At 43.0% G+C, this 23,551-nt stretch overlaps 2 protein-coding genes across 6 annotated transcripts in view; both read right to left on the bottom strand.

The window, feature by feature from the left end:
- Positions 1-1,262: 1,262 nt before the first annotated feature.
- Positions 1,263-23,551, bottom strand: part of LOC110502638 (E3 ubiquitin-protein ligase MARCHF8) — a 133,423-nt gene continuing 111,134 nt past the window's right edge. For 4 of the 5 annotated variants that reach the window (XM_036960313.1, XM_021580841.2, XM_036960312.1 and 1 more), the window contains 5 exons: positions 16,369-16,448; positions 7,903-8,083; positions 6,180-6,315; positions 4,353-4,367; positions 1,263-3,732 (listed from right to left, as the gene is read on the bottom strand). In XM_036960313.1, coding sequence (XP_036816208.1) covers positions 3,428-3,732; positions 4,353-4,367; positions 6,180-6,315; positions 7,903-8,083; positions 16,369-16,448 — 717 coding nt within the window. In that variant the 3' untranslated portion in view covers positions 1,263-3,427. The remainder of the gene's footprint in view (positions 3,733-4,352; positions 4,368-6,179; positions 6,316-7,902; positions 8,084-16,368; positions 16,449-23,551) is intronic. The other variant, XM_021580843.2, reaches the window with a different exon arrangement.
- LOC110502640 lies at positions 14,590-16,353 on the bottom strand. The gene has a single exon (XM_021580845.2). The coding sequence runs from the start codon at positions 15,547-15,549 to the stop codon at positions 14,794-14,796; it is 756 nt and encodes a 251-aa protein (XP_021436520.2). The 5' UTR covers positions 15,550-16,353; the 3' UTR covers positions 14,590-14,793.

Below are 23,551 nucleotides of genomic sequence, written 5' to 3'. Positions count from 1 at the left end.
TCTTGGGGACTGTGTGAGGGGGTCCTAAAATGTACACCGTACATTGAAACAGTGTCCACAGATATAATACAAAATAATATGTATTAATACATATCTGTGCTGGTCCTGAGAAGCATTAGGCCCTTATCAAACATGCTTCTCAAATACTACACTACCCACAACTCCAAACCTGACTTTTACAATTGGAGAATACAATGGAGCTTTACATTTCAGGAAATGCAGATGTTGAAAGAACAATCTTTTTTGACGCCATTGTACAGTAGAAGTGTCATGGACGCCGTATTGGTTGGACCTCTTGTTGTTATGTATATTTACACTGGTATCAAAAACACCGTTGTTAAAAATGAGTGTTTGCTGGAATGGCTGTATAGGGTCTGAGAGGACCCTGGCAATGTGGTTCTTCCACAGATACGAAAGCACTTACACAACAGACTGTAAGCCCAAAACCGTGCTGCCTTGAGAAGGCCACAACACCTGTTTAGACTGCACTTCCCTACTCCCAACCCTAGATGGCGACCTAATCAGGTCCTTACCTCCACACTTTTTTTTGCTGACAGTTTCAATAGTTCATGTTCTGTCATGCTCTGCACTTTTACAGTATTGTAATTAAGTAAAGAAATCATGTTCTTGCATTTTTTCACAGCTTGAATTTTACATTATATTAAACTCTTACCAAGTTACATTTAACCAGTGGTGGAAAAAATACTCAATTGTCATACTTGAGTGAAAGTAAAGATACCTTTTAATAGAAAATAACTCAAATAAAAGTCAATGACCCAGTAAAATACAACTTGAGTAAAAGTCTAAAAGTATCTGGTTTTAAATGTACTTCAGTACAATGGCGGATAAAGTACTCCTTTCTCATACTTGAGTAAAAGTAAATGATTTAAATTAAATATATTATATTAAGCAAATCAGACGGCACAATTTTTTTTAACTTAAAAAAAAAAGATTACAGACAGGAGCACACTCCAACACACTCTTTTTGTTTAGTGAGGCCGCCAGATCAGAGGCAGTAGGGATGACAACCATATTGCGGCCCTGCCTGAGCATTTGAAATGCAACGAGTACTTTCGGTTGTCAGGAAAAATGTATGGGAGTAACGTGTACATATTTTCTTTAGGAATGTAGTGGAGTAAACGTTGTCACAAATAAAAAGTAAACTACAGATACCCCCAAAACATACTTAAGCAAAATGACTTTAAAGTACTACTTAAGTACTTTACACTACTGCATATGACTAACAACACAAGGCATTTGGCTCAGGGAAATAGTGTCTTTATTGTCAACATATGGCAACTCTGCTTTACTGGAGAGAAGCCATCAGATGTTACTTTAGAAACATTATGTGGACTGAAACTGATCAATTTACAAATGCATCTAATCAAACCCTCATAATGCCAGATGTGAGAAAGAACGATACATTAAGTTACATTGAATAATAATTAGTGAAACAGCAGGTGGGTTATGGACTGATCGTTGTAACATAATACATCTGAGTTATCGTGGTTGGAAACTGGAGGCTGTCTGACTGTGCAACAGAGACTTTAGCTCGACTGAAAAATGTATGTTGTCTCTGTATCAGGTGATTGTCCGTTGCTCACCTGAGTCTCACTGACTGACTGTATGTATAAAACTAAACCAAAAAGACATGCTACAGTATAACCCACCCACGATCATCACCATAGTAAAAATAGGCTCAGTATTAGGGCCTCTCATAATAATGATAATAGGCCGTGTATCCAATCTCTTACTACCTCTGATCAAATTCACATAATCTTATGTAAATTTGGATTTGAATAATCCCATCTACATGATCATTATTAGTGTGATCAGAGAAGTCAATAGGAGGATAAGAGAACAGTCGAAATATAGCAAGGCTGTAGCTTCCTCAAGGCATCATATAGAACCCATGATTACTATTATTACAAACTGCACATGGAATACCACAAGTACTGTATCATTCACACAATAGAAAAAACATGACCGATTGGTTGGTTTTCCAAAGGTTCATGTTATGATGATGACTGACATGGGAGACTATTTAGCGATTTCTTGTGAATGAATGGTTGGTAGAAAATGCTTTTCAAAACATTACATTCTCAGAGCCTTCAGAGAGTTCTTTTGTCAGAGGGAGGTAAAGTCAGGTGGATGGCTGTATCTGATGTTATCCCAAAGTTATGTTTTGGTTGTATTAAAAACCACAGGGCTTGAGTAACCAGTAGGCCATATTTAGCATTACTTTCAGTGTTAAGTGAAAAGTGCAATGATCATTTCGGCATAATTCCATTCCCCCCCCATCATTCATTGCTTTCCACAATTTCCACCCAAGGGAGGGCAGGTCTGTGTGTGGGACAGAAATGTCAAATATAAAACAAGGGATTTTTTACACAAATCTTCCTATTTGTTGCTGTACAATTTCCCACACTTATCCCTGCAAACAAAAGTGTCCATAGGACGTCCCCAGAACGTCAGGACATTGTGCCATGGTCTTGTGTTTTTTGTCTACTTCCTGGTTATCGGAACCTATTTGTAATGTTCCCTATTGGACATCAAATTACCTTATTATAAAGTTATACTACAACCAAACTGGGATCAGTACTGAACGTCCCCTTATCGTCCTGATGTTAATGTCATGTTTGAATATTTCTAGAATGTTCTCAGAACGGCAGTGGAATAACATTTAGCCAAAACCCCGCAAAGGACTCTAATGGCAATGTTGCTTAGGACGTCCCCTGTTTGCTGGGATATACTATAAAGTACTTTATTCATATTAAAAGAGAAGAGGGTTGAGAGGGGTATTGGTAGAAACCAAAAAGTGCTTCAATGCATGGTCAGATCCGGTCCAATCCAGTCCCAATCTCAGAGAGGCGTGGGAGCGGGCCTTTAGCGGGCTCTCGGACAACAGCAGTACGGTGGCAGTAGTTAGAATGTTCAATGTTCCAGAATGTTCTAAAATATTCCAGAGAAACGGCGGCGCTACACACTGATCCATGATGGTTTAGCCCATGATTCACAGGAAGTAAAACAAATAAATCAAACAAACAAGCTAACAAACACACAAAGCAACAAACAAACAGCTCAACAGAAACCTCTGGAGCCGAGTGAGATCATCTGTCTCAATCGTGTGTGTGTGTGTGTGTGTGTATGTATATATATGTATATGAGGGGTCTATTGGCCCAGTGAAGGTCTAGTCCTGGGAGCGGGGACTGGTCCATACTGTTTCAGACTGTGTGGAGATGGGGGAAGGGTGAAGGTGGGTCACTCACACCTTAGTACAACCCCCATACTATAGTCTTATGCATGTCTGTGTGTTTTGTGTTTTTTACTTGGTTTGCCCGTGTTTGTGTGTATATGTTGGTCAGCCAGAGTGTGCCTGTGTATTAGTATATGTAAAATGGTCTGGGGGCTTCAGTAATATGTTGGTCAGACATGTAGCACTTCCATACTGTAGTCCTCTGTCTCTGTGTACTGGGAGGAGTTTGTGTCAGACTGGGTGAGGGCCAGAGCCTCCTTGTGCTCCAAACTGGGCTCCATGAGGGGCAGCTTCTCGAACACTTGCTTTTTACACATCTCTGGGCGGTTCTGAACGTAGATCACCCGGTTGTAGGCCTTGAGTCTCCTCCACAGCTGGATGTAGACTTTACACTGGACGTACATGAAGACCAGGCCACCCGTGAAGCCGATGGCTACCACCACCAGCTTGGTCCAGAATGGCCACTCCAGGATACCTGGGGTTAGAGTCAGAAGAGCGAGAAGAAAGAAAGAGAGAGGGAGAGTGAGAGAGAGACATGTAAAATACATTGCCAACAGTCACAAATATTTATATGCTTATCTAGGATGCAGATGCTACAAGAGATGGAGGGTGAAATAATTTGATCAGTTCTACCATGAAGAGGAGAGGAGGGTAAAGAAAGGGAGGGTATTGTGCTATAGGAAGGAGGAACAGGAACTAGGCTCTATCTTAATTCCTCTTTCTGCAATTCCTTGCGTCCTATCTCCTCACCTCCTTCCCAAACAGATTGGAGAAGAAGGTCCAAGGTCTCTCCACTCTGGCCTTCTCCAATGCGTTTTAAAAACATTTTACATTTTAGTAGGCACTCTTATCCAGAGCAACTTACAGTTAGTGCATTCATCTTAATGTAGCTAGGTTAGACAACCACATATCACAGTCATAGTACATACAGTAAGTACAACTTTTCCTCAACAAAGTCAGTGCTGGGGGGAGGGCAAAGAGGGAGGATGACAGGAATCAAGGTAAGATTCAATTAGAAAAAGCCCTATACACCAGAGCCCAGTCTCACAGGAAATTACACAAAACATGGTTAACGGTCAAAGGTGAAAAGTTTACCTGGGATTCTTCCGGCTGCATGGGTGAAGAGATTGCCATTACAATGTATTACCAGTGATAGACAAATAGACAGAGAGGGTGGAGAGTTTATAACTCAGTTTATCATGCACTTATGCTGCTTATTCACTTACACTGGTGAAAAGAGAGTGGGTCTCTATCCCCTCCCCCCACTCCTCTCTCTAGCAGTACAATAACAGCTGAAAGGGGAGCTGAACTTCCTGATCTAGCTTTGGTTTCAATTCTCCTCACTAGGAAATGCGACTGAGATGGAGATTTTTTGGAGGCGTGCTTTGATGTGGGTGTCTTGTGTATGTGTTCGAACGTGGGAAGAGTTTTGTCTTTTTACTCTGCCAAAACAGTGCACAGTTACAGTCACTCACCCTTCTAGACAACTTGAAACAGTCTATCCAGGTCTTGTGTCTGGAAGTAGCCAAGACTACCTAGCAAGATAGGCAACATATTTTGCCAATTAGCTTCATCCGGATAGCCTATCTATGGGGCTAGTTAGGGACCGTCAATACATTTCACAATGTAAATGGAACAATATTTTCATGTTGCACAGCTTTTAGTTGTTTTATTAAATGCTTTCAATATTTGTATATGCATTTCTACAATTTAGAGTTGGTTTGAGGTTAAGTCATTGAAATGTGGAACTATTGACATTTTAAAATATTGTCCCATGTACATTGTGTAATTTACTGATGTTCCCTAACTAGCTCCATAGGGATATCGAATTTCGGACAATTTTGACCATGGGCATTACGATCAGATGCTCTTAGAATTGATGATTACTTGGATGATGCCAGCTGTGGGCATGTGGGCAGGATTGAAATAAACCAATTTCAAGGAAAACTGTTACGATACCCTTCATTCAGTGACATACCATTTTTTCCTAATTATCTCACAAATCTCTGTTTTGAATGAGACTGACTATATTTTGTATATTTCACACTAGAATACATGTTTCTGACTAATATCATAGACTGTTTTCTACCGAAGAAGTTGTTTATTGCCTTCAGTTGCTCTTTACCAGATCCAGAAAAACAGTTCTAATTGTCTTGCACCATGCTGAGAGTGCTGTCTACCAAATGACTTGATGTAATAAGAGAGAGATAAAGAGAGAGATACAGTGGGTACTTACTCATTATAACAAATAAATATCACAAACACTGACTTTAGATTTATAATGATCAGCACAACATGACAATCTGCATGAACGAGCCTGACCCGAGAGTAGGGAAAGGGGATACCTAGCCAGTTGTACATTTCTTCCACATTTAACCCAACCCTTCTGAATCAGCGCGGGGGGCTGCCTTAATCTACACCCACTTAATCTTAACTGACATCTATGTCATCGGCGCCCAGGGAACAGTTGTTGTTGGGGGTTAACTGCCTTGCTCAGGGGCAGAACGGCAGATTTGTTTCACCTTGTCGGCTGTGGGATTCAAACCAGCAACCTTTCAGTTACTAGTCCAAAGCTCTTAACCGCCGAGAGAGAGAGAGAGAGAGAGAGAGAGAGAGAGAGAGAGAGAGAGAGAGAGAGAGAGAGAGAGAGAGAGAGAGAGAGAGAGAGAGAGAGAGAGAGAGAGAGAGAGAGAGAGAGAGAGAGAGAGAGAGAGAGAGAGAGAGAGAGAGAGAGAGAGAGAGAGAGAGAGAGAGAGAGAGAGACGTTGTACTGTACTAGAGTTGTGTGTTGTGGTGCTTTGGCATGTTATGACTGTATTGAGTGAGGGGTGTAATGGGGTTTTTGCCATGCAGTGAAAGTATTTAAGTGTGTGCAGTGTCCATTCTGAGGGGTGGTGTGGTGGTTTTGGTGCCTGTGATGACCTGTTCTGATCTCGTCTGCAGTGCGGTCAATGAGCACGTAGAGGGACCACACCACGCAAGTTATGGCGATGACATGGAACGTCACAGAACACATGATCTTCCTCCTCTCACTAGACGTCATCTGGAGCTTCTCCCACTGAGAGAAAGAGGGGAGGGAGGGAGGGAGTTTAAAAACGAAAGAGTTTAAGTCAGATACACACATTTAAATATCCATTGTGTTCTCTCGGACAGGGTTTGGGCGATTGACCATCAATGGACTATGAGCAGTCTGGCAGAAAGTGCTCACATGCCCCTCTTCACAAGCTGCTTAAATGAGTGCTAAATATTTGATGGCCATCATTCTGTCCGTGTTATGTGGATCATTCAGTCACACACTGATGCTGGTTAACTATTTATCAGCTGTCCAGTACTACTCAACCTCTTATAGATCCAACACACTGGACTGGTTCTTTATTGATCCATGAAACCCATTGAAATCAATGGTCAAAGTCAAATACATGACGAAAGGTTTTGCTACATTATACCTCCTGAATATCAGATGCAATCTCTCAATAACCTTCATAGATGTCAACATGCTTTGAAATTATTTATGACAAACATGAAATTAATGTAGACAATTTATTGGCATTGATTTGAGGAAAGGGAGAGATGAGAGTGGAGGAGAGGAGAGGTATGACAATATAGAATGGGGAGAGGACAAATTAGTGAATAGGAAGAAGAGGAGCAGGGAGGGAAAGTGGACTTCTCTTCCCATCCACTGTTCCTTGGCAGAAAGGAGGTATAGATCTGTCTTCCTTGGCGATAGAGCCCAGTGTGCCAGTCCTATAAACCAATATCCTGGCACCATGACTTCCTGAATAATGCAACATTTACAGAGGAACAGAGGTAGATAATAAAGACACTTCATCCTGATGGAGAGGAGAGAGGAGGAGGAGGAGGAAGAGGAGGAGGGTGAGAGATGATGAGGAGGAGGGGGAGAGAGGAGGAGGAGGGAGAGAGAGCGGAGGAGGAGGAGGGAGAGAGAGGAGGAGGAGGAAGAGGAGAAGGAGGGAGAGAGAGGAGAAGGAGGGAGAGAGAGGAGGAGGAGGGAGAGAGAGAGAGGAGGAGGAGGGAGAGAGAGAGGATGAGGAGGGTGAGAGAGGAGAGAGGAGGAGGGTGAGAGAGGAGGAGGAGGAGGGTGAGAGAGGAGAGAGAGGATGAGGAGGAGGGGGAGAGAGGAGGAGGAAGAGGAGGAGGGTGAGAGAGGAGAGAGAGGATGAGGAGGAGGGGGAGAGAGGAGGAGGAGGGAGAGAGAGGAGGAGGAGGAAGAGGATGAGGATTTGACCTGTTTTCCATGATATTGTACTGAATTAACTCCAGGATCTAAATTAACCTGATAACTATTAGCAGAATTTAAGTGCTTTTGTTCAGTTTATCATTTTAATTAAAATGTTGAATCTGCAAGCGTTAAAGATTGATAAATGCCTTAAATAAGACTGTATCATGTCAAAATCACTTGAAACCAATTGCAAAAGCCGAAAACCCAATGTCACGCTACTCTTATCAGTATTAGATAAATAAAACAGCTTTCTGTCTTGTCGGTGTCTTCGACTGGGATTCACATCTGCATGTTCTGGTCACAGTCATCTCTGGGAGTGTAGAACTAGAACAGAATGAGTGTAGTATGCGCACACACACACCCCCTCACCCCCACAAACACACACACACACACCTTTAGTCTCACCTTGCGAAGGGGTTTGAGCTTGGTCTCCATGATGAACTGGTACTTGCAGAGTTCACAGCAGCGTGTGTCTGAGGACTTGATCCACTGCTGCAGGCACGCCTGGTGGACGAAGCGTAAGCTGCCTGTACAGTTGCACGGTGTTATCAGTGGGCTGTCATCGTCTCCTTCGCAGTGACAGATCCTACAGAGAGAGACACAGACACAGATTAGTAGACCATAGCAGATACTCAGACAACAGACAGTCTCTAGACAGTTACTGATCCAGAGTTAACTCTCAGTGACCCTAGAGGAGTATACAGACAGGACACCAGAGGCACAATACAGCCCAGACAGAGACACAACTCAGTGATGTTACCAGGAAATGTAGATATCAGAGTCTATATCAGACACAGACAGACATACTGATCACATCTGAACTAATAACACAACCCCAACACAGAGACTATGTCCCCAAGAGGAAACTCAATAATGACAAACTAATGTAATTATTCCCAAATCAACTTCACAGTCATGAATCATTTGCTGCTTTCTGAGAGACATGGGTGGGAGGTGTCATAATACCCATAAAACTGGAAATTGGAAATGATTCCAATAATTTTCCCACCATAAACTTTTCCCACAGGGGATTTTAGAAACACTTAAAATAAGGGCTGTGTTTTGTGTAGGTTTACCCTGGTGTGACGTTTTCATAACCATGTAAATCTCTCTCAGACAAGGTGACTTTTATCAATATATAATTGGCTCTATTTACTCTCAGACAAGGTGACTTCTAAAATCCACTGTGGGAAAAATGAATGGTGAAAAAACGACTGGAACCATTTCCCTGTTTGACCGCTATTATGACTCATACTGTGGCACTCATCCATAGGGAAGGCCTAGAATGACATGTATAGTTTGTTACAGTATGGCTTACAAATACAACAACTTAAAGATCTTTTACATCAGCAGCATTCAGCGTTGAGGGGCATGAGATCACTATAGTGATTCACACACACACACCATACACGTTCAATCAAATATCTGCTCCTTCACAGGAAAGGTATATTTCAGGGAACCAATCAGATCTGTAACATTGCACCTCTTCTCTCTACCAACTTGCTTCTCTGTCCGGTCTCTTTCTCTCACGCTGTCTCTGTCTCTCTCTTTCTCTCCCTCCTCACCAGTAAATCAGATATGTGGTAGCTGCTGCCAGTGTTGCAGGTGTACATGGTATGGAAGCTACGAGTAACCTCCACTGTGTGTGTGTGTGTGTGTGTGTGTGTGTGTGTGTGTGTGTGTGTGTGTGTGTGTGTGTGTGTGTGTGTGTGTGTGTCAAGAGAGAAATAAGAGAAGAAGCAGGAAGTTGAAGGGAGGAAAATCGATGGAGAGAAAAATTGAGAGAGAGAGAGAGAGAGAGAGAGAGAGAGAGAGAGAGAGAGAGGAGGGTGGGATTAGACTCACTGCTGAAAATGCAGAGTAACTTGTAAGGGCAGTCAATGCTCTCCACACACACACCCCCCTGCCCACACCCACACCCACCCACACACACTCCCATCCCCACAATCTGACAGGCTAATATAAAATGAGAGCAGAGAGCAGGAGCACAAGACGATTGAAATTTCGGGCAAATGTGGCCTTTGTCAGAATACTGACCTTGCCCTCTAACAGAGCTGAGCCGAAACAGAACAAAGACAGACATGAATTCTCAATGAGCCTGCTTTACAACACAAGGCTACAAAAAGTCCTGGCTGATTTGAAATAGGAAGATATGAGGTGGTTTTATGTGAAACAGAATAAGATTGTGTTGAGTAAAGGGAGCTATGGGATAAAGTGGTTTTATATAAAACAGAATAGGATTGTGTTGAGTAAAGGGAGCTATGGGATAAATTGGTTTTATATAAAACAGAATAGGATTGTGTTGAGTAAAGGGAGCTATGGGACAAAGTGGTTTTAAATAAAACAGAATAGGATTGTGTTGAGTAAAGGGAGCTATGGGATAAATTGGTTTTATATAAAACAGAATAGGATTGTGTTGAGTAAAGGGAGCTATGGGACAAAGTGGTTTTATATAAAACAGAATAGGATTGTGTTGAGTAAAGGGAGCTATGGGACAAAGTGGTTTTATATAAAACAGAATAGGATTGTGTTGAGTAAAGGGAGCTATGGGACAAAGTGGTTTTATATAAAACAGAATAGGATTGTGTTGAGTAAAGGGAGCTATGGGACAAAGTGGTTTTATATAAAACAGAATAGGATTGTGTTGAGTAAAGGGAGCTATGGGACAAAGTGGTTTTATATAAAACAGAATATGATTGTGTTGAGTAAAGGGAGCTATGGGACAAAGTGGTTTTATATAAAACAGAATAGGATTGTGTTGAGTAAAGGGAGCTATGGGATAAATTGGTTTTATATAAAACAGAATAGGATTGTGTTGAGTAAAGGGAGCTATGGGATAAAGTGGTTTTATATAAAACAGAATAGGATTGTGTTGAGTAAAGGGAGCTATGGGATAAATTGGTTTTATATAAAACAGAATAGGATTGTGTTGAGTAAAGGGAGCTATGGGACAAAGTGGTTTTATATAAAACAGAATAGGATTGTGTTGAGTAAAGGGAGCTATGGGACAAAGTGGTTTTATATAAAACAGAATAGGATTGTGTTGAGTAAAGGGAGCTATGGGACAAAGTGGTTTTATATAAAACAGAATAGGATTGTGTTGAGTAAAGGGAGCTATGGGACAAAGTGGTTTTATATAAAACAGAATAGGATTGTGTTGAGTAAAGGGAGCTATGGGACAAAATGGTGGTAATTCTCTGGCAGAAAAACCAACCACTGTAGTTGAGATGGTCACAGTTTGGTTTAAAATATATTGCCCTTTCTCTCACCCAATACAGTTGGCTTCACTTCAAAATGAATGTAAAATGAAGGCATAATTTGTGTTCAAAAAGAGTAGAGTTCAATTCCTTGAAGATTAATACTTAACATGAAACTAGTGATTTTCCTCAAGGCCTAAAGAGACTTGAAAATTACCTGCCATTGTAATTTACTGACAAAACTTCTTAGTTGTCCTTGACAAGTGTTATAGAGCCATATTACATTGAACTACAATGAAAACAGCATTTTGCATGATATTCAGTCAGAATAAAATAACAAAACAGAGCAGAAAAGAAGAAAGGAAAGAACAGAGACTGAGAGCACAGCAGGGTTTAGAAATAAGTTGGTCAAAGAAGTGCCTCCTGTCTGATCATAACCATGAGGTCGATCACACACACACACACACACACACACACACACACACACACACACACACACACACACACACACACACACACACACACACACACACCTTGTTTAAGGGGGAGGTGAGTGTAGCAAGTCAGTTAGGAGGTTAATGAGTTTGATCTGCCCAAAGCCTCACAAGATTAAACGACAACATGAACAAAGGAGGAGTCGAGGTGGTGGAAGATGGAGTGGGATGGCGGAGTAGATGGAGGGATAAAGAAGAGGTAGTGTTTATTGCTGGGGTCGGTTGTTGTGGTGTGTTTGTATGCAGCTCTGCAAAGCAAGTTGATTCCCTCAATCCGTCTCACTAATTTAGAAGAGTTAACGAGAGATTACAATCAACACGTACCACACCAGACTGAGTCCATAATGGTATTCATAAAGTATGTGTACCAGTATTCAGATGTGTGAGACAGTGCTTTACCAGACGACTGAGAGCTGTTCCTAAGCTCTCTGTTGATTGGCAAATAAATTGGCTGTGTTGGTGGACATTTTATGCACTGCTGGCTTGCTGGGAATATTACAGAAACAGGGATTACTGTGCTCCGTCAGCCAGAACACGTCTTGTTGAGCAGAGATAGTGAGATGGCAGGTGCCAGAGAGTATCTCGACATGGAACACATTCAAATGCCAGCGGGAAACACGGGTTAAAACGATGATGGAAACCGGATGATTGAGAAACAAAGATAACTTCATTATAACGTCTGTGTATTCCTGCAGAGATGTACGATCTTCATGTGACCTACATTGTCACAGCAAAAGGATCTTGCAGTAACAGGATTTGAACGTTTAGTCCATAACGTTGCTTGATCAGTGGTTAGGCTATTAGATGGGTTAAAGTATACATGAAAAGTGCAATACTGTTAAAAAAATAATGTGTTAGTGTAGGTTTTCAGTGAATTTATGGAAATCAAGAAGCTCATCTGCATTTCCTCATCTGAAAATTCTCAGCATCAAAATTCTGTCTCTCCAACTCCCACTCTACTGATATCTCTTGCAACACATTTGTGCTGGCTCGATTTCTGACCATTTCCTCTTGTTCAGGTCGACTCAAACCAGGGAGAGCCACTCCAATAATGTGTCAGAAAGATTGTTTTATTAGGTTAATAGCCAGGACAGAACAGAACAGAGCAGACAAAACAGGAAGGATTTGGATAAGTGGTGATCTCAGTCCATCAGGGTTGGATGTCAATTCCATTTAAATTCCAGTCAATTCAGGAAGTACACTGAAATTCCAATTCCAATTCTCTTCAATGCTTTTCAATGAGGAAAATGTGTAATTGGAATTTGGTTTACTTTCTGAATTGCCTGGAATTAAATTAGAATTGTCTCAACCCTGCAGTCCATGTGTGCGTCCCAAATGTCACCCTATTCCTTCTATAGTGCATTACTTTTGAACAGGGTGCATAGGCCCATATAAAGGGAACAGGGTCCAATTAAAGCTCCTTGGGCTCCCGAGTGGTGCAGAGGTCTAAGGCACTGCACCTCAGTGCTAGAGGTGTCACTACAGACACCATGGTTGGAATCCAGGCTGTATCACAACCGGCAGTGATTGGGAGTCCCATAGGGCGGAGAAACAATTGGCCCAGCATCGTCCGGGTTTGGCCGGTGTAGGCCGTCATTGTATATAAAAATGTGTTCTTAACTGACTTGCCTAGTTAAATAAAGGTTATTTAACCTCTGACTCTACAGGAAGTACTGAGCAGTGGCGTTCGGTGACATTTAAGATGAGGGAGGACAATATTTTTTTTTTATGAGCATGGTCTTATTTCTATTACAGCATATTGGATGAATGTCATTCATATTCCATTCACACAGCTCAATATAACATCGATAGGTTTAGGCTACTACATGATACTCACCTTTTCCATGCACCCATCATGAGGTTGCTACACCCTAACTTGGCCTATGAATTAACGTTTACAGGTCAAGATACATTTTTAGTGATCAAGGTGGCAGACAGTGACACATTCAATACCACCTTGCACACTCTTGCCTGCATCTATCAGTTGCAAACAAGAGTTTCTATTGGACAAATTCAGGTATGTTTATCCCAGTTTCTTTCCGTTTTCTTTTGTTTAAGAAATGTTTTTCAACAGAATCGGCGGAATGAATACACCCCTGATCACATGCAGACACAGTTCACTTTCTTAGCAGCCACATACAAACAGCATGATCATTTTTGCTCATTGTATAATTCCTTATCGTATCTACGCGCTCTCCTCCTCTCACCTTTTCCCTTCAATTGTGGACTTAAGTGCACAACACATCAGTTGTCTATGACCAGGCGAAACAACCTTTCCAAATCAAACCTTCAAATCATTACTGCTACACACAGCCTACATCGTTGTCAGCATATTAGCTCACATCATAGTCAACATAGCTACTAGAACTAACGCGTTAGTAAACCAACTAAAATCATGCAGTGCGGTGTACATTCAGCAATCAGTTTAGCAGTTACACCGGCGGGCCCCGGTGAAATAATACCAAAAGCTTACCATGATTTGGAAGAGGTTCCAGCGTTGGATAGCCATAGCCAGCTAGCTAATATAGCATCCTCCACTGTTTGAGCCTGGTGTTTGTGTAGGCTAAACTAGCTAGCTGCATTCGCTAGCTAAGTGAATATACAACAAAATATAGCTAGCCCTCTTTCGCTCCATCTCTCTAGCTTCTCCTTCATTTTTAAAGAAATTAATTTGTTCAAAACTGCTCCACTATTGTCATTCTCTCTCTTTGAGTCAACTACTCACCACATTGTATGCACTGCAGTGCTAGCTAGCTGTAGCTTATGCTTTCAGTACTAGATTCATTCTCTGATCCTTTGATTGGATGGACAACAGTTCATGCTGCAAGAGCTCTGATAGGTTGGAGGACGTCCTCCGGAAGTTGTCAAAATTACTGTGTAAATCTATGGAAGGGGGTGAGAACCATGAGCCCCCTAGGTTTTGTATTGAAGTCAATGTACCCAGAGGAGGACTGAAACTAGCTGTCCTCCGCCTTCACCATAGTGCTTCACTACAGAGTGCTGTTGAGGCTACTGTAGAGCTTCATTTCAAAACATTGTGTTTTAATAAATTATTTGGTGACACGTGAATATATTTAGTATAGTGAATCTAAAAAGGATAACTTTTTTAACGTTTCACAATTTTTATTAAATTCACTGAGGAGGATGGTTCTCCCCTTCCTCCTCTGAGGAGCCTCCACTGGTACAGAGGAGGAGTGATAAATCAGAACACCTTCATCCAAAAGCACTTGCTCCCTCTCGCCCTTTCTTTTTGTCTTTCTCTCTCCTCTGTCTGTGTCTCTTCCCCGCCACCACCACACCCACCATGCCTGCTGTCTCTGTGGATAACCAGCAAGCTAATTATTTAAATTCTATTTTTCAATTTAAAAATAAAATACAGCCACGTAAGCATACTTGGAGAGTAGACCACAGTGTGACTGACCATTCCATTCCAGCTAGTCCCTGATCGCACAGTCACTATCACTTCACAGGAGGGATGGCAGGGCTCTACAATGTCATATCACAGGAGGTGTAGGCAGGATACAGCCATGGAATTGCATGTGTCTCTACCACATCACGGCACGGGGGTGAGCAGGAGGAGTCTACCATTTCACAGCACAGGGGGGTCACAATCCAGGAATCACCCACCTGCAGCAGTCTCCGGACAACGAATAGGGCGAGAGCGGGCCTGGCGTGAGAGGCCCCATTTTGTCAGAATGGGTAGGTGACGAACACCGGTCTAGAATTGAAAAATGGTCCAGATCGCTGTCTTCGTCCATGTAGCAAAGGGGGGCTGCCCCAAGCAGACCCGAATCCCCGCTTCTGGCACCACTTCCTGGGGCTCCAGCCCCTGTCCAAGTTCCGGTCTTTCCCTGGGGGATCTCAAACACATCGTCATCCCCCAGGAGGCCATCTGTTCCCCCCAGGGGAGGCTCATTGCCCCCCATTAGGGTGCTGGAGGATTTGGTGATGTGGAGGCGGGAGGCATAGCTACCCAGCTCAGAACACTGTAGACTGGCAGAGGTAGAGGAGCTAGAGAAGGGGAGGAAGAGGCGGAGGAGTTTGGAGCTGGGCGGGTGAAGGTGGGAGTTAGGAGGTGGTGGAGGAGGAGGAGGAGTGACGCCGGAAGAGTGAGGTTGGAGGCAGTGTTCGTGGGTGAGGTACTTGTAGTTGTTGGTGAATGAGGGAACGAGGTGAGGGTGTGTGCGGGTGAGTGTGTGCTTGGGGAAGGGAGGATGGTTCGAGGCCTGGTGTGTGAGTGTGGCTGCTTTGCCGAACATCTTGGACTTCTGGTCCGTGTTGGGTTGTTTAGGTTTTACATCCAGCTCTCCTTCAGGACAGGTCCGGTCTACGAAGTGTAGTCCGCTACAGAGGCTGTCCATGTGCTGGCCCACATCGTTCAGAGAGTGAGAGAACTTCAGCGTCCAGTTGACGGTGGAGGGGCGGAGCAATGAAAGCCATTCCGTCTCGAAGGAGAGCCCGCCCCGGGCCTTTGGAGAGCTTGAAGGCTGGGGGGGTGTCCAGGCAGAGTGTTGTCACAGAGATGCTCCCTCCTGACCCCTGAGAGGTTTTGCTGTTGGAGTTCATCAGAACCACAGTGGTCTGCAAAGGCTTCTGGTAGCCCTGGTCTGGAGATGTGGCGGCAAGGCTGTGTGTGAGGGATCGGAGGGATGGAGGTTGGAGGAGGAGAAATTGGAATTGATGGTCGGGCAGACGATAGCAGAAAACCAGTACAGGAGAGAAGGAGAGATGGGTAGAAAAAATATAGATGAAATGAAACAAAAGGCCAGCATGCATTCAAACAAAACATATAAAGGAAAGGATGGAGAGTTATATCAGGGAAACTCCCTCCCTGACCTTGCACAAAGGGGTTGGCATAAAGCAGAACACCATTTCTGGACAATACAGTATTATTCTTCAGTACAGTGTAGTACTCCTCACTGCCATATCTAGCTCTCATCTATTCTGTTTAGCATCAGACAACACCATCTGTAACCCATCTGGCACCTTGCTTTCACGCTGCATACAATCAACTAAATCAACTAAACATGGGACTGCTAAGATCCAGAGCGGAGTAAACCCTCAGCAGCCCAAAGCATTTGAAGGATGTACACCAGCAGATGTCATGGTTGGAGGGTTAAAGGTCAGGGGTTCAGGGGTTAGAGTTTAAAGGTTATTGTTTAAAGGTGTGTGTACAGTACCTGCAGATGTCCTGGTTGGAGGGGGTGACCGATGACCGTGAAAAGCTGCAGGGGGCGTTGACGGAGGTGGGACTCCCCGCCTGAGGAAGAGAGAGAGAGTGAAACACAAATATAATTCCGATTTGTCTCATCGGCATCACCAGAAAAATAGTAACATTGGACTTCATTAACAATAAAGAGAAAGAGCTGGCCTCCGATTAGCTCTGTATCTTCCTCAGATAGCAAGCCGTTAGCTAGCTAGCAAGGGTATTTTCTGAGACTGCCAATGGAAATATCTCCAACGTTAGAGAACTAGCAAATAGCTTATGTAGAACTTCATCCAGTCTATATTACTACACTTACACAGAATGCATCATAAACATGGCATGTACTGACGCACAGCATGATAAAAACAACAACCACACTAACAGAGTCCAGGAGATAAAAGGGATTCAGAGCTGTCAAGAGTGCCGACCAAACTCATACAAATATACACAGTACAGCTGGCTGTTAGTTCACATTACATTACCACTAGCTGGCATCTGACGGAATTTTTCAAACGGCAAAACATTTGAAAAATCAACAACTGGAAAACCAGTTTCAAAATCTAACTACTTCTGCAGATACTCGTATTTTCAGTTGGTCGGTTTATTAATTGTCTGTTAATTTAACGGTTGAACGTGAAAGTGTTAAAACATTTTCCATAGACTCAATGAAGTACTTCAAAACTGCCACACGAGCCTGGATTTCAAACGATCATGGTCATGGCGTGAATAAGCTCTATACCTCATTAAAACACTCATTAGCAGCACTGGTGTGGTAGTAACAAATGGGATCAGAAATCCTTTCGTCTATAACCTTGGTGTAGCCTTATGCTCAGTGGTAGTAGAGGTGTGTTGTAATATTACGTGTCCCGGTACATCTGGTGTAGAGAATAGAAGCTCTGCAGTCAGAGGCGGCAGGTAGTCTTGTGGTTAGAGAGGCGGGCCAGTAACCGAAAGGTTGCTGGATCGAATCCCAGCGCTGACAAGGTAAAAATCCCACTGTTCCCCAGTCATTGTAAATAAGAATTTGTTCTTAACTGACATGCCTAGTTAAAAAAAGGTTACATTTAATAAATAAATAAAATCAGATGCCTCCCAGGTATTAGCCTCTACTATACACCATCCACTAATTACCTATTGACTACATCTGTAACTAAAGGGCAATTTATAGCTCAGGGGTTGGATGAGATCAATGAATTCAACTTCACCTTCTCTCTCTGCCTGTCAATTCAAGAGCTTTACTTACCAAAGCAAGTGAAGTGGAAAATAAACAAAAGTGAAATAAACAATAAAAATGAACAGTAAACAGTTCCAAAATAATAAAGACATTTCAAATGTCATATTATGCCTATATACAGTGTTGTAACAATGTGAAAACAGTGAAAGTACAAAAGGGAAAATAAATAAATATAAATATGGGTTGTATTTACAATGGTGTTAGTTCTTCACTGGTTGCCCTTTTCTTGTGGCAACAGGTCACAGATCTTGCTGCTGTGATGGCTGTGATGGCACACAGATATTTATCAAAATTGGGTTTGTTTTCAAATTCTTTGTGGATCTGTGTAACCTGAGGGAAATATGTGTATCTAATTGTGTCATACATTTGGCAGGAGGTCAGGAAGTGCAGCTCAGTTTCCACCTCATTCTGTGGGCAGTGTGCACATAGCCTGTCCTCTCTTGTGAGCCAGGTGTGCCTACGGCAGCCTTTCTCAATAGCAAGGCTATGCTCACTGAGTCTGTACATAGTCAAAGCATTCCTTAAGTTTGGGTCAGTCACAGTGGTCAGGTATTCTGCCACTGCGTACTCTCTGTTTAGGGCCAAGGAGCATTCTAGTTTGCACTGTTTTTTTGTTGTCTTGCCATTTTTGTTGTCTTGCGCGCACGCACGCACGCGCGCGCGCGCACGCACGCACGCACACACACACACACACACACACACACACACACACACACACACATATATGAAGGAAAAAATAACCGCATGTAGGGGTGTGAGGATCAAAACAGAGGAGCTGTCTTTAAAATCAATCAGATGAGACAATATTTAACTGTGGAAGTAGAACATGTACATAGTGTGTTATTACACACCAGCAAGACTGGGAAAAGGAGGAAGGTACTGTGTTAGCTATATCATTTTCAGATATACTGGCTATAATGGCACCGGAGGGTATGGCTGCCGTTTTATGGGTTCGTAACCATCTGTGCTACTTTGTTAGTTTTTTTCTCATTGTTTGTAACTAATTTTGCACATAATGTTGCTGCTACCTTCTCTTATGACCAAAAAGAGAGTCTGGATATCAGCACAGCAAGTACTCACCTCGAACTGGACCATTTTTAAAAATGTAATGAGTCTGACGCGAAGGATATACTGCTTTGTCGAAACAAGTCCAAAATCCCCATTAAATCCCCGAGTAGGTAAACCACCGCTACCCTCCGTATTATTGGCCAACGTGCAATCATTGGAAAACAAACTTGATGATCTATGATTAAGACTATCCTACCAACGGGACATTAAAAACTGTAATATGTTATTTTTCACCGGCTAAACAACGATAAGTATAATATAGAGCAGGCTGGCATCTTCGTGTTTCGGCAGGACATAGCAGCTATGTCTAGTAAGACGAGGGGCTGGGTGTGTGTCTATTTGTCAATAACTGCTGGTGCGCGATGTTTAATATTAAAGAAGTCTTGAAGTATTGCTCGCCTGAAGTAGAATACCTCATGATAAGCTGTAGACCACAATATCTATGTTATTGGTAGTCGTCTATTTACCACCAAGAACCGATGCTGGCACTAGGATCCCACTCAACGAGCTGTGTAAGGCCATAAGCAAACAAGAAAATGCTCATCCAGAAGTGGTGCTCCAAGTGGCCGGGGACTTTAATGCAGGCAAACTTAAATCCGTTTTACCTCATTTCTACCAGCATGTCAAGTGTGCAACCAGAGGAAAAACTCTAGACCACCTTTCCTCCACACACAGAGATGCATACAAATCTCTCCCTCGCCCTCCATTGGGCAAATCTGCTTACAATCACTGAAAAAACTAAAGCAGGAAGTACCAGTGACTCACTCAATACGGACGTGGTCAGATGAAATGGATGCTACGCTACAGGACTGTTTTGCTAGCACAGACTGGGATTCATCTAATGGCATTGAGGAGTATACTACCTCAGTCACTGGCTTCATCAAAAAGTGCATTGACGCCGTCGTCCCCACAGTGACCGTACGTACATATCCCAACCAGAAGCCATGGATTACAGGCAACATCCGCACGAGCTAACGGCTAGAACTGCAGGACACTAATCTGGACGCTTATAAGAAATCCTGCTATGCCCTCAGACGAACCATCAAACAGGTAAAGAAAGTTTCAATACAGGAATAAGATTGAATCCTACTACACCGGCTCTGACACTTGTCAGATGTAGCAGGGCTTGACAACTATTACAGACTACAAAGAGTAGCCCAGTGACGAGTGCCTACCAGACGAGCTAAATGCCAGTTATGCTCGCTTCGAGGCAACCAACACTGAAGCATGCATGAGAGCACTAGCTGTTCCGGGCAACTGTGTTATCGCTCTCTCACCGTAGCCGACGTGAGTAAGACCTTTAAACATGTCAACATACACAAGGCTGCGGGGCCAGAAGGATTACCAGGACGTGTGCTCCGGGCATGTGCTGACCAACTGGCAGGTGTCTTCACTGACATTTTCAACATGTCCCTGATTGAGTCTGTAATACCAACATGTTTCAAGCAGACCACCATAGTCCCTGTGCCCAAGAACACAAAGGCAACCTGCCTAAATGACTACAGACCCGTAGCACTCACGTCCGTACCCATGAGGTGCTTTGAAAGACTGGTAATGGCTCACAACAACACCATTATCCCAGAAACCCTAGACCCACTCCAATTTGCATACCGCCAAAACAGATCCCAGATGATGCAATCTCTATTGCACTCCACACTGCCCTTTCCCACCTGGACAAAAGGAACACGTATGTGAGAATGCTATTCTTTGACTACAGCTCAGTGTTCAACACCATAGTACCCTCAAAGCACTAAGCTAAGGATCCTGGGACTAAACACCTCCCTCTGCAACTGGATCCTGGACTTCCTGACGGGCCACCCCCAGGTGGTGAGGGTAGGTAGCAATACACCTGCCACGCTGATCCTCAACACTGGAGCCCCCCAGGGGTGCGTGCTCAGTTCCCTCCTGTACTCCCTGTTCACCCACGACTGCATGGCTAGGCACGACTCCAACACCATCATTAAGTTTGCAGGCGACACAACAGTGGTAGGCCTGAATACCGACAACGGCGAGACAGCCTATAGGGAGGAGGTCAGAGACCTGGCCGGGTGGTGCCAGAATAAAAACCTATCCCTCAACATAACCAAGACTAAGGAGATGATTGTGGACTATAGGAAAAGGAAGACCAAGCACGCCCACATTCTCATCGACAGGGCTGTAGTGGAGCAGGTTGAGAGCTTCAAGTTCCTTGGTGTCCACATCAACAACAAACTAGAATGGTCCAAACACACCAAGACAGTCGTGAAGAGGGCACGACAAAGCCTATTCCCCCTCAGGAAACTAAAAAGATTTGGAATGAGTCCTGAGATCCTCAAAAGGTTCTACAGCTGCAACATCGAGAGCATCCTGACTAGTTGCATCACTGCCTGGTACGGCAATTGCTCGGCCTCCGAACACAAGGCACTACAGAGGGTAGTGCGTACGGCACAGTACATCACTGTGGCCAAGCTTCCTGCCATCCAGGACCTCTACACCAGGCGGTGTCAGAGGAAGGCCCTAAAAATTGTCAAAGACCCCAGCCACCCCAGTCAAAGACTGTTCTCTCTACTACCGCATGGCAAGCGGTACCGGAGTGCCAAGTCTAGGACAAAAAGGCTTCTCAACAGTTTTTACCCCCAAGCCATAAGACTCCTGAACAGGTAATCAAATGGCTACCCGGACTGTTTGCATTGTGTGTTGTCCCCCCCCAACCCCTCATTTACACTGCTGATACTCTCTGTTTATCATATATGCATCGTCACTTTAACTATACATTCATGTACATACTACCTCAATTGGCCCGAACAACCAGTTCCCCTGCACATTGGCTAACCGGGCAATCTGCATTGTGTCCCACCACCCACCACCTGCCAACCCCTCTTTTATGTTACTGCTACTCTCTGTTCATCAAATATGCATAGTCCCTTTAACCATATCTACATGTACATACTACCTCAATCAGCCTGACAAACCAGTGTCTATGTAACCTCGCTACTTTTATAGCCTCGCTACTGTATATAGCCTGTCTTTTTACTGTTGTTTTATTTCTTTACTTACCTATTGTTCACCTAACACCTTTTTTGAACTATTGGTTAGAGCCTGTAAGTAAGCATTTCACTGTAAGGGATACACCTGTTGTATTCGGCGCACGTGACAAATAAACTTGGATTTGATTTGATCCAATCATTGTGTCTGCCAATCTGTATGACTACAACCTCAGATCTGAATGGAACAGGCATTCATGATAATCGGCTCTACATTTGACTAACATTTATGCAATACACTTTTTACTTATCTATTCATGATCACCAGAACAACGTCTGTATGAAGCAGGTGATGAAACAGAAAACTAAAAAGCTCAGAAATGAACCCACAGTCGTGGCACTGGCAAGTTCTAACAGAGCCTGTTAATGTGTGTCAGAATGGACACATCATTTACCATTCCTGTCATTCTCCTCATACCTCAAACACATCTATATCCAACTCTCTGCTCCTCTCTGTTTGCACAGCCAACATTTCCTTGTTCTTTAAATTTAATTTCCCTTTAGGTATTTCACCTCAGTGAACAAAATTATGGTATGAGTCTTACTGAGGCCAACAACCAAAGCAAATAACTCATGCTTGGAGAGACCAAGAAGAGGCAGACTCAATCCAACCTAGTAACCATGATAATGACACTTACCGCAATAACAACTAGAAGCAGGCACTGTGTGCTACTGAGACCAGATTCTAATAAAAAAAATGTATTCTACTGCCAATATGGGGCTGTATCACAACCAGCTGTGACTGAGAGTCCCATAGGGCGGCGCAAAATTAGGGTTAGTGTTTGGCCGGAGTAGGCCATAATTGTAAAATAAGAATTTGTTCTTAACTGACTTGCTTAGTTAAAAAAAAGGTTATATAAAAAGAGCGAGGAAATCTACGAGATGGCCTATATCTGAGTTATGTTGGCAAGACTGTGGCAATTGTATAGCAGTACAAATCAAATAGTATTCGGTCACTTCCTCACAGTCTAACCAAGGTGAAGGTACTGAAGTAAATCTGAATGTACAAGAGGACTATTCAGCCACATAGAAACATGTAAGGTCAATAGAACGTCCATTATAATGAAAATGTTTATGCAGTTGCATGGCAGTGCAAAATAAATAGTATACTGTCGCTACAAACAGCAAAGTGCAGTGCGCTCCAAAGCAATGGTCAGCTGTCAGCATTGGAGAGAGAATGAGAGACAGTGATGTAGGCCTAAACAGTAGCAAACTCCTGAAAACCATAGCCACGCGAAGTAGGGGTGCTGCGGCACCCCCTTATAAATCCAAAACATACCCCTCGTCTTTTTCCACATATTATTGTGTTACAAAGTGGGATTCAAATGGATTTAATTGTCATTTTTTTTGTCAACGATCTACACAAAATACTCCGTCATGTCAAAGTGGAGGAAAAATTCTAACATTTGTAAAAAATAAAAATAAGTTACAAATAAAACACTAATATAGCGTGATTACATGAGTATTCAACTCTCAAAGTCAGTACATGTTAGAATCACCTTTGGCAGCAATTACAGCTGTGAGTCTCTAAGAGCTTTGCACACCTGGATAGTATAATATTTGCACTTTATTCTTTTAAAAATTATTTAAGCTCTCTCAAGTTTGTTGTAAATCATTGCTAAACGACCATTTTCAAGTCTTCCCATAGATTTTCAACCCGATTTAAGTCACAACTGATACTAGGCCACTCAGGAACATTCAATGTCGTCTTGGTAAGCAACTCCAGTGAATATTTGGCCTTGTGATTGAGGTTATTGTCCTGCTGAAAGGTAAATTTGTCACCCAGTGTATGCTAGAAAGCAGACTGAACCAGGTTTTCCTCTAGGATTTTG

This window comes from Oncorhynchus mykiss, chromosome 23, assembly GCF_013265735.2.
Source record: "Oncorhynchus mykiss isolate Arlee chromosome 23, USDA_OmykA_1.1, whole genome shotgun sequence".
NCBI lineage: Eukaryota > Metazoa > Chordata > Actinopteri > Salmoniformes > Salmonidae > Oncorhynchus > Oncorhynchus mykiss.
This window is presented reverse-complemented; position numbering and strand designations above follow the sequence as displayed.

What these genes read in the sequence shown, in the direction of transcription:
- LOC110502640 (XM_021580845.2), bottom strand. Translation starts at nt 15,549, where the DNA reads ATGGACAGCCTCTGTAGCGGACTACACTTCGTAGACCGGACCTGTCCT.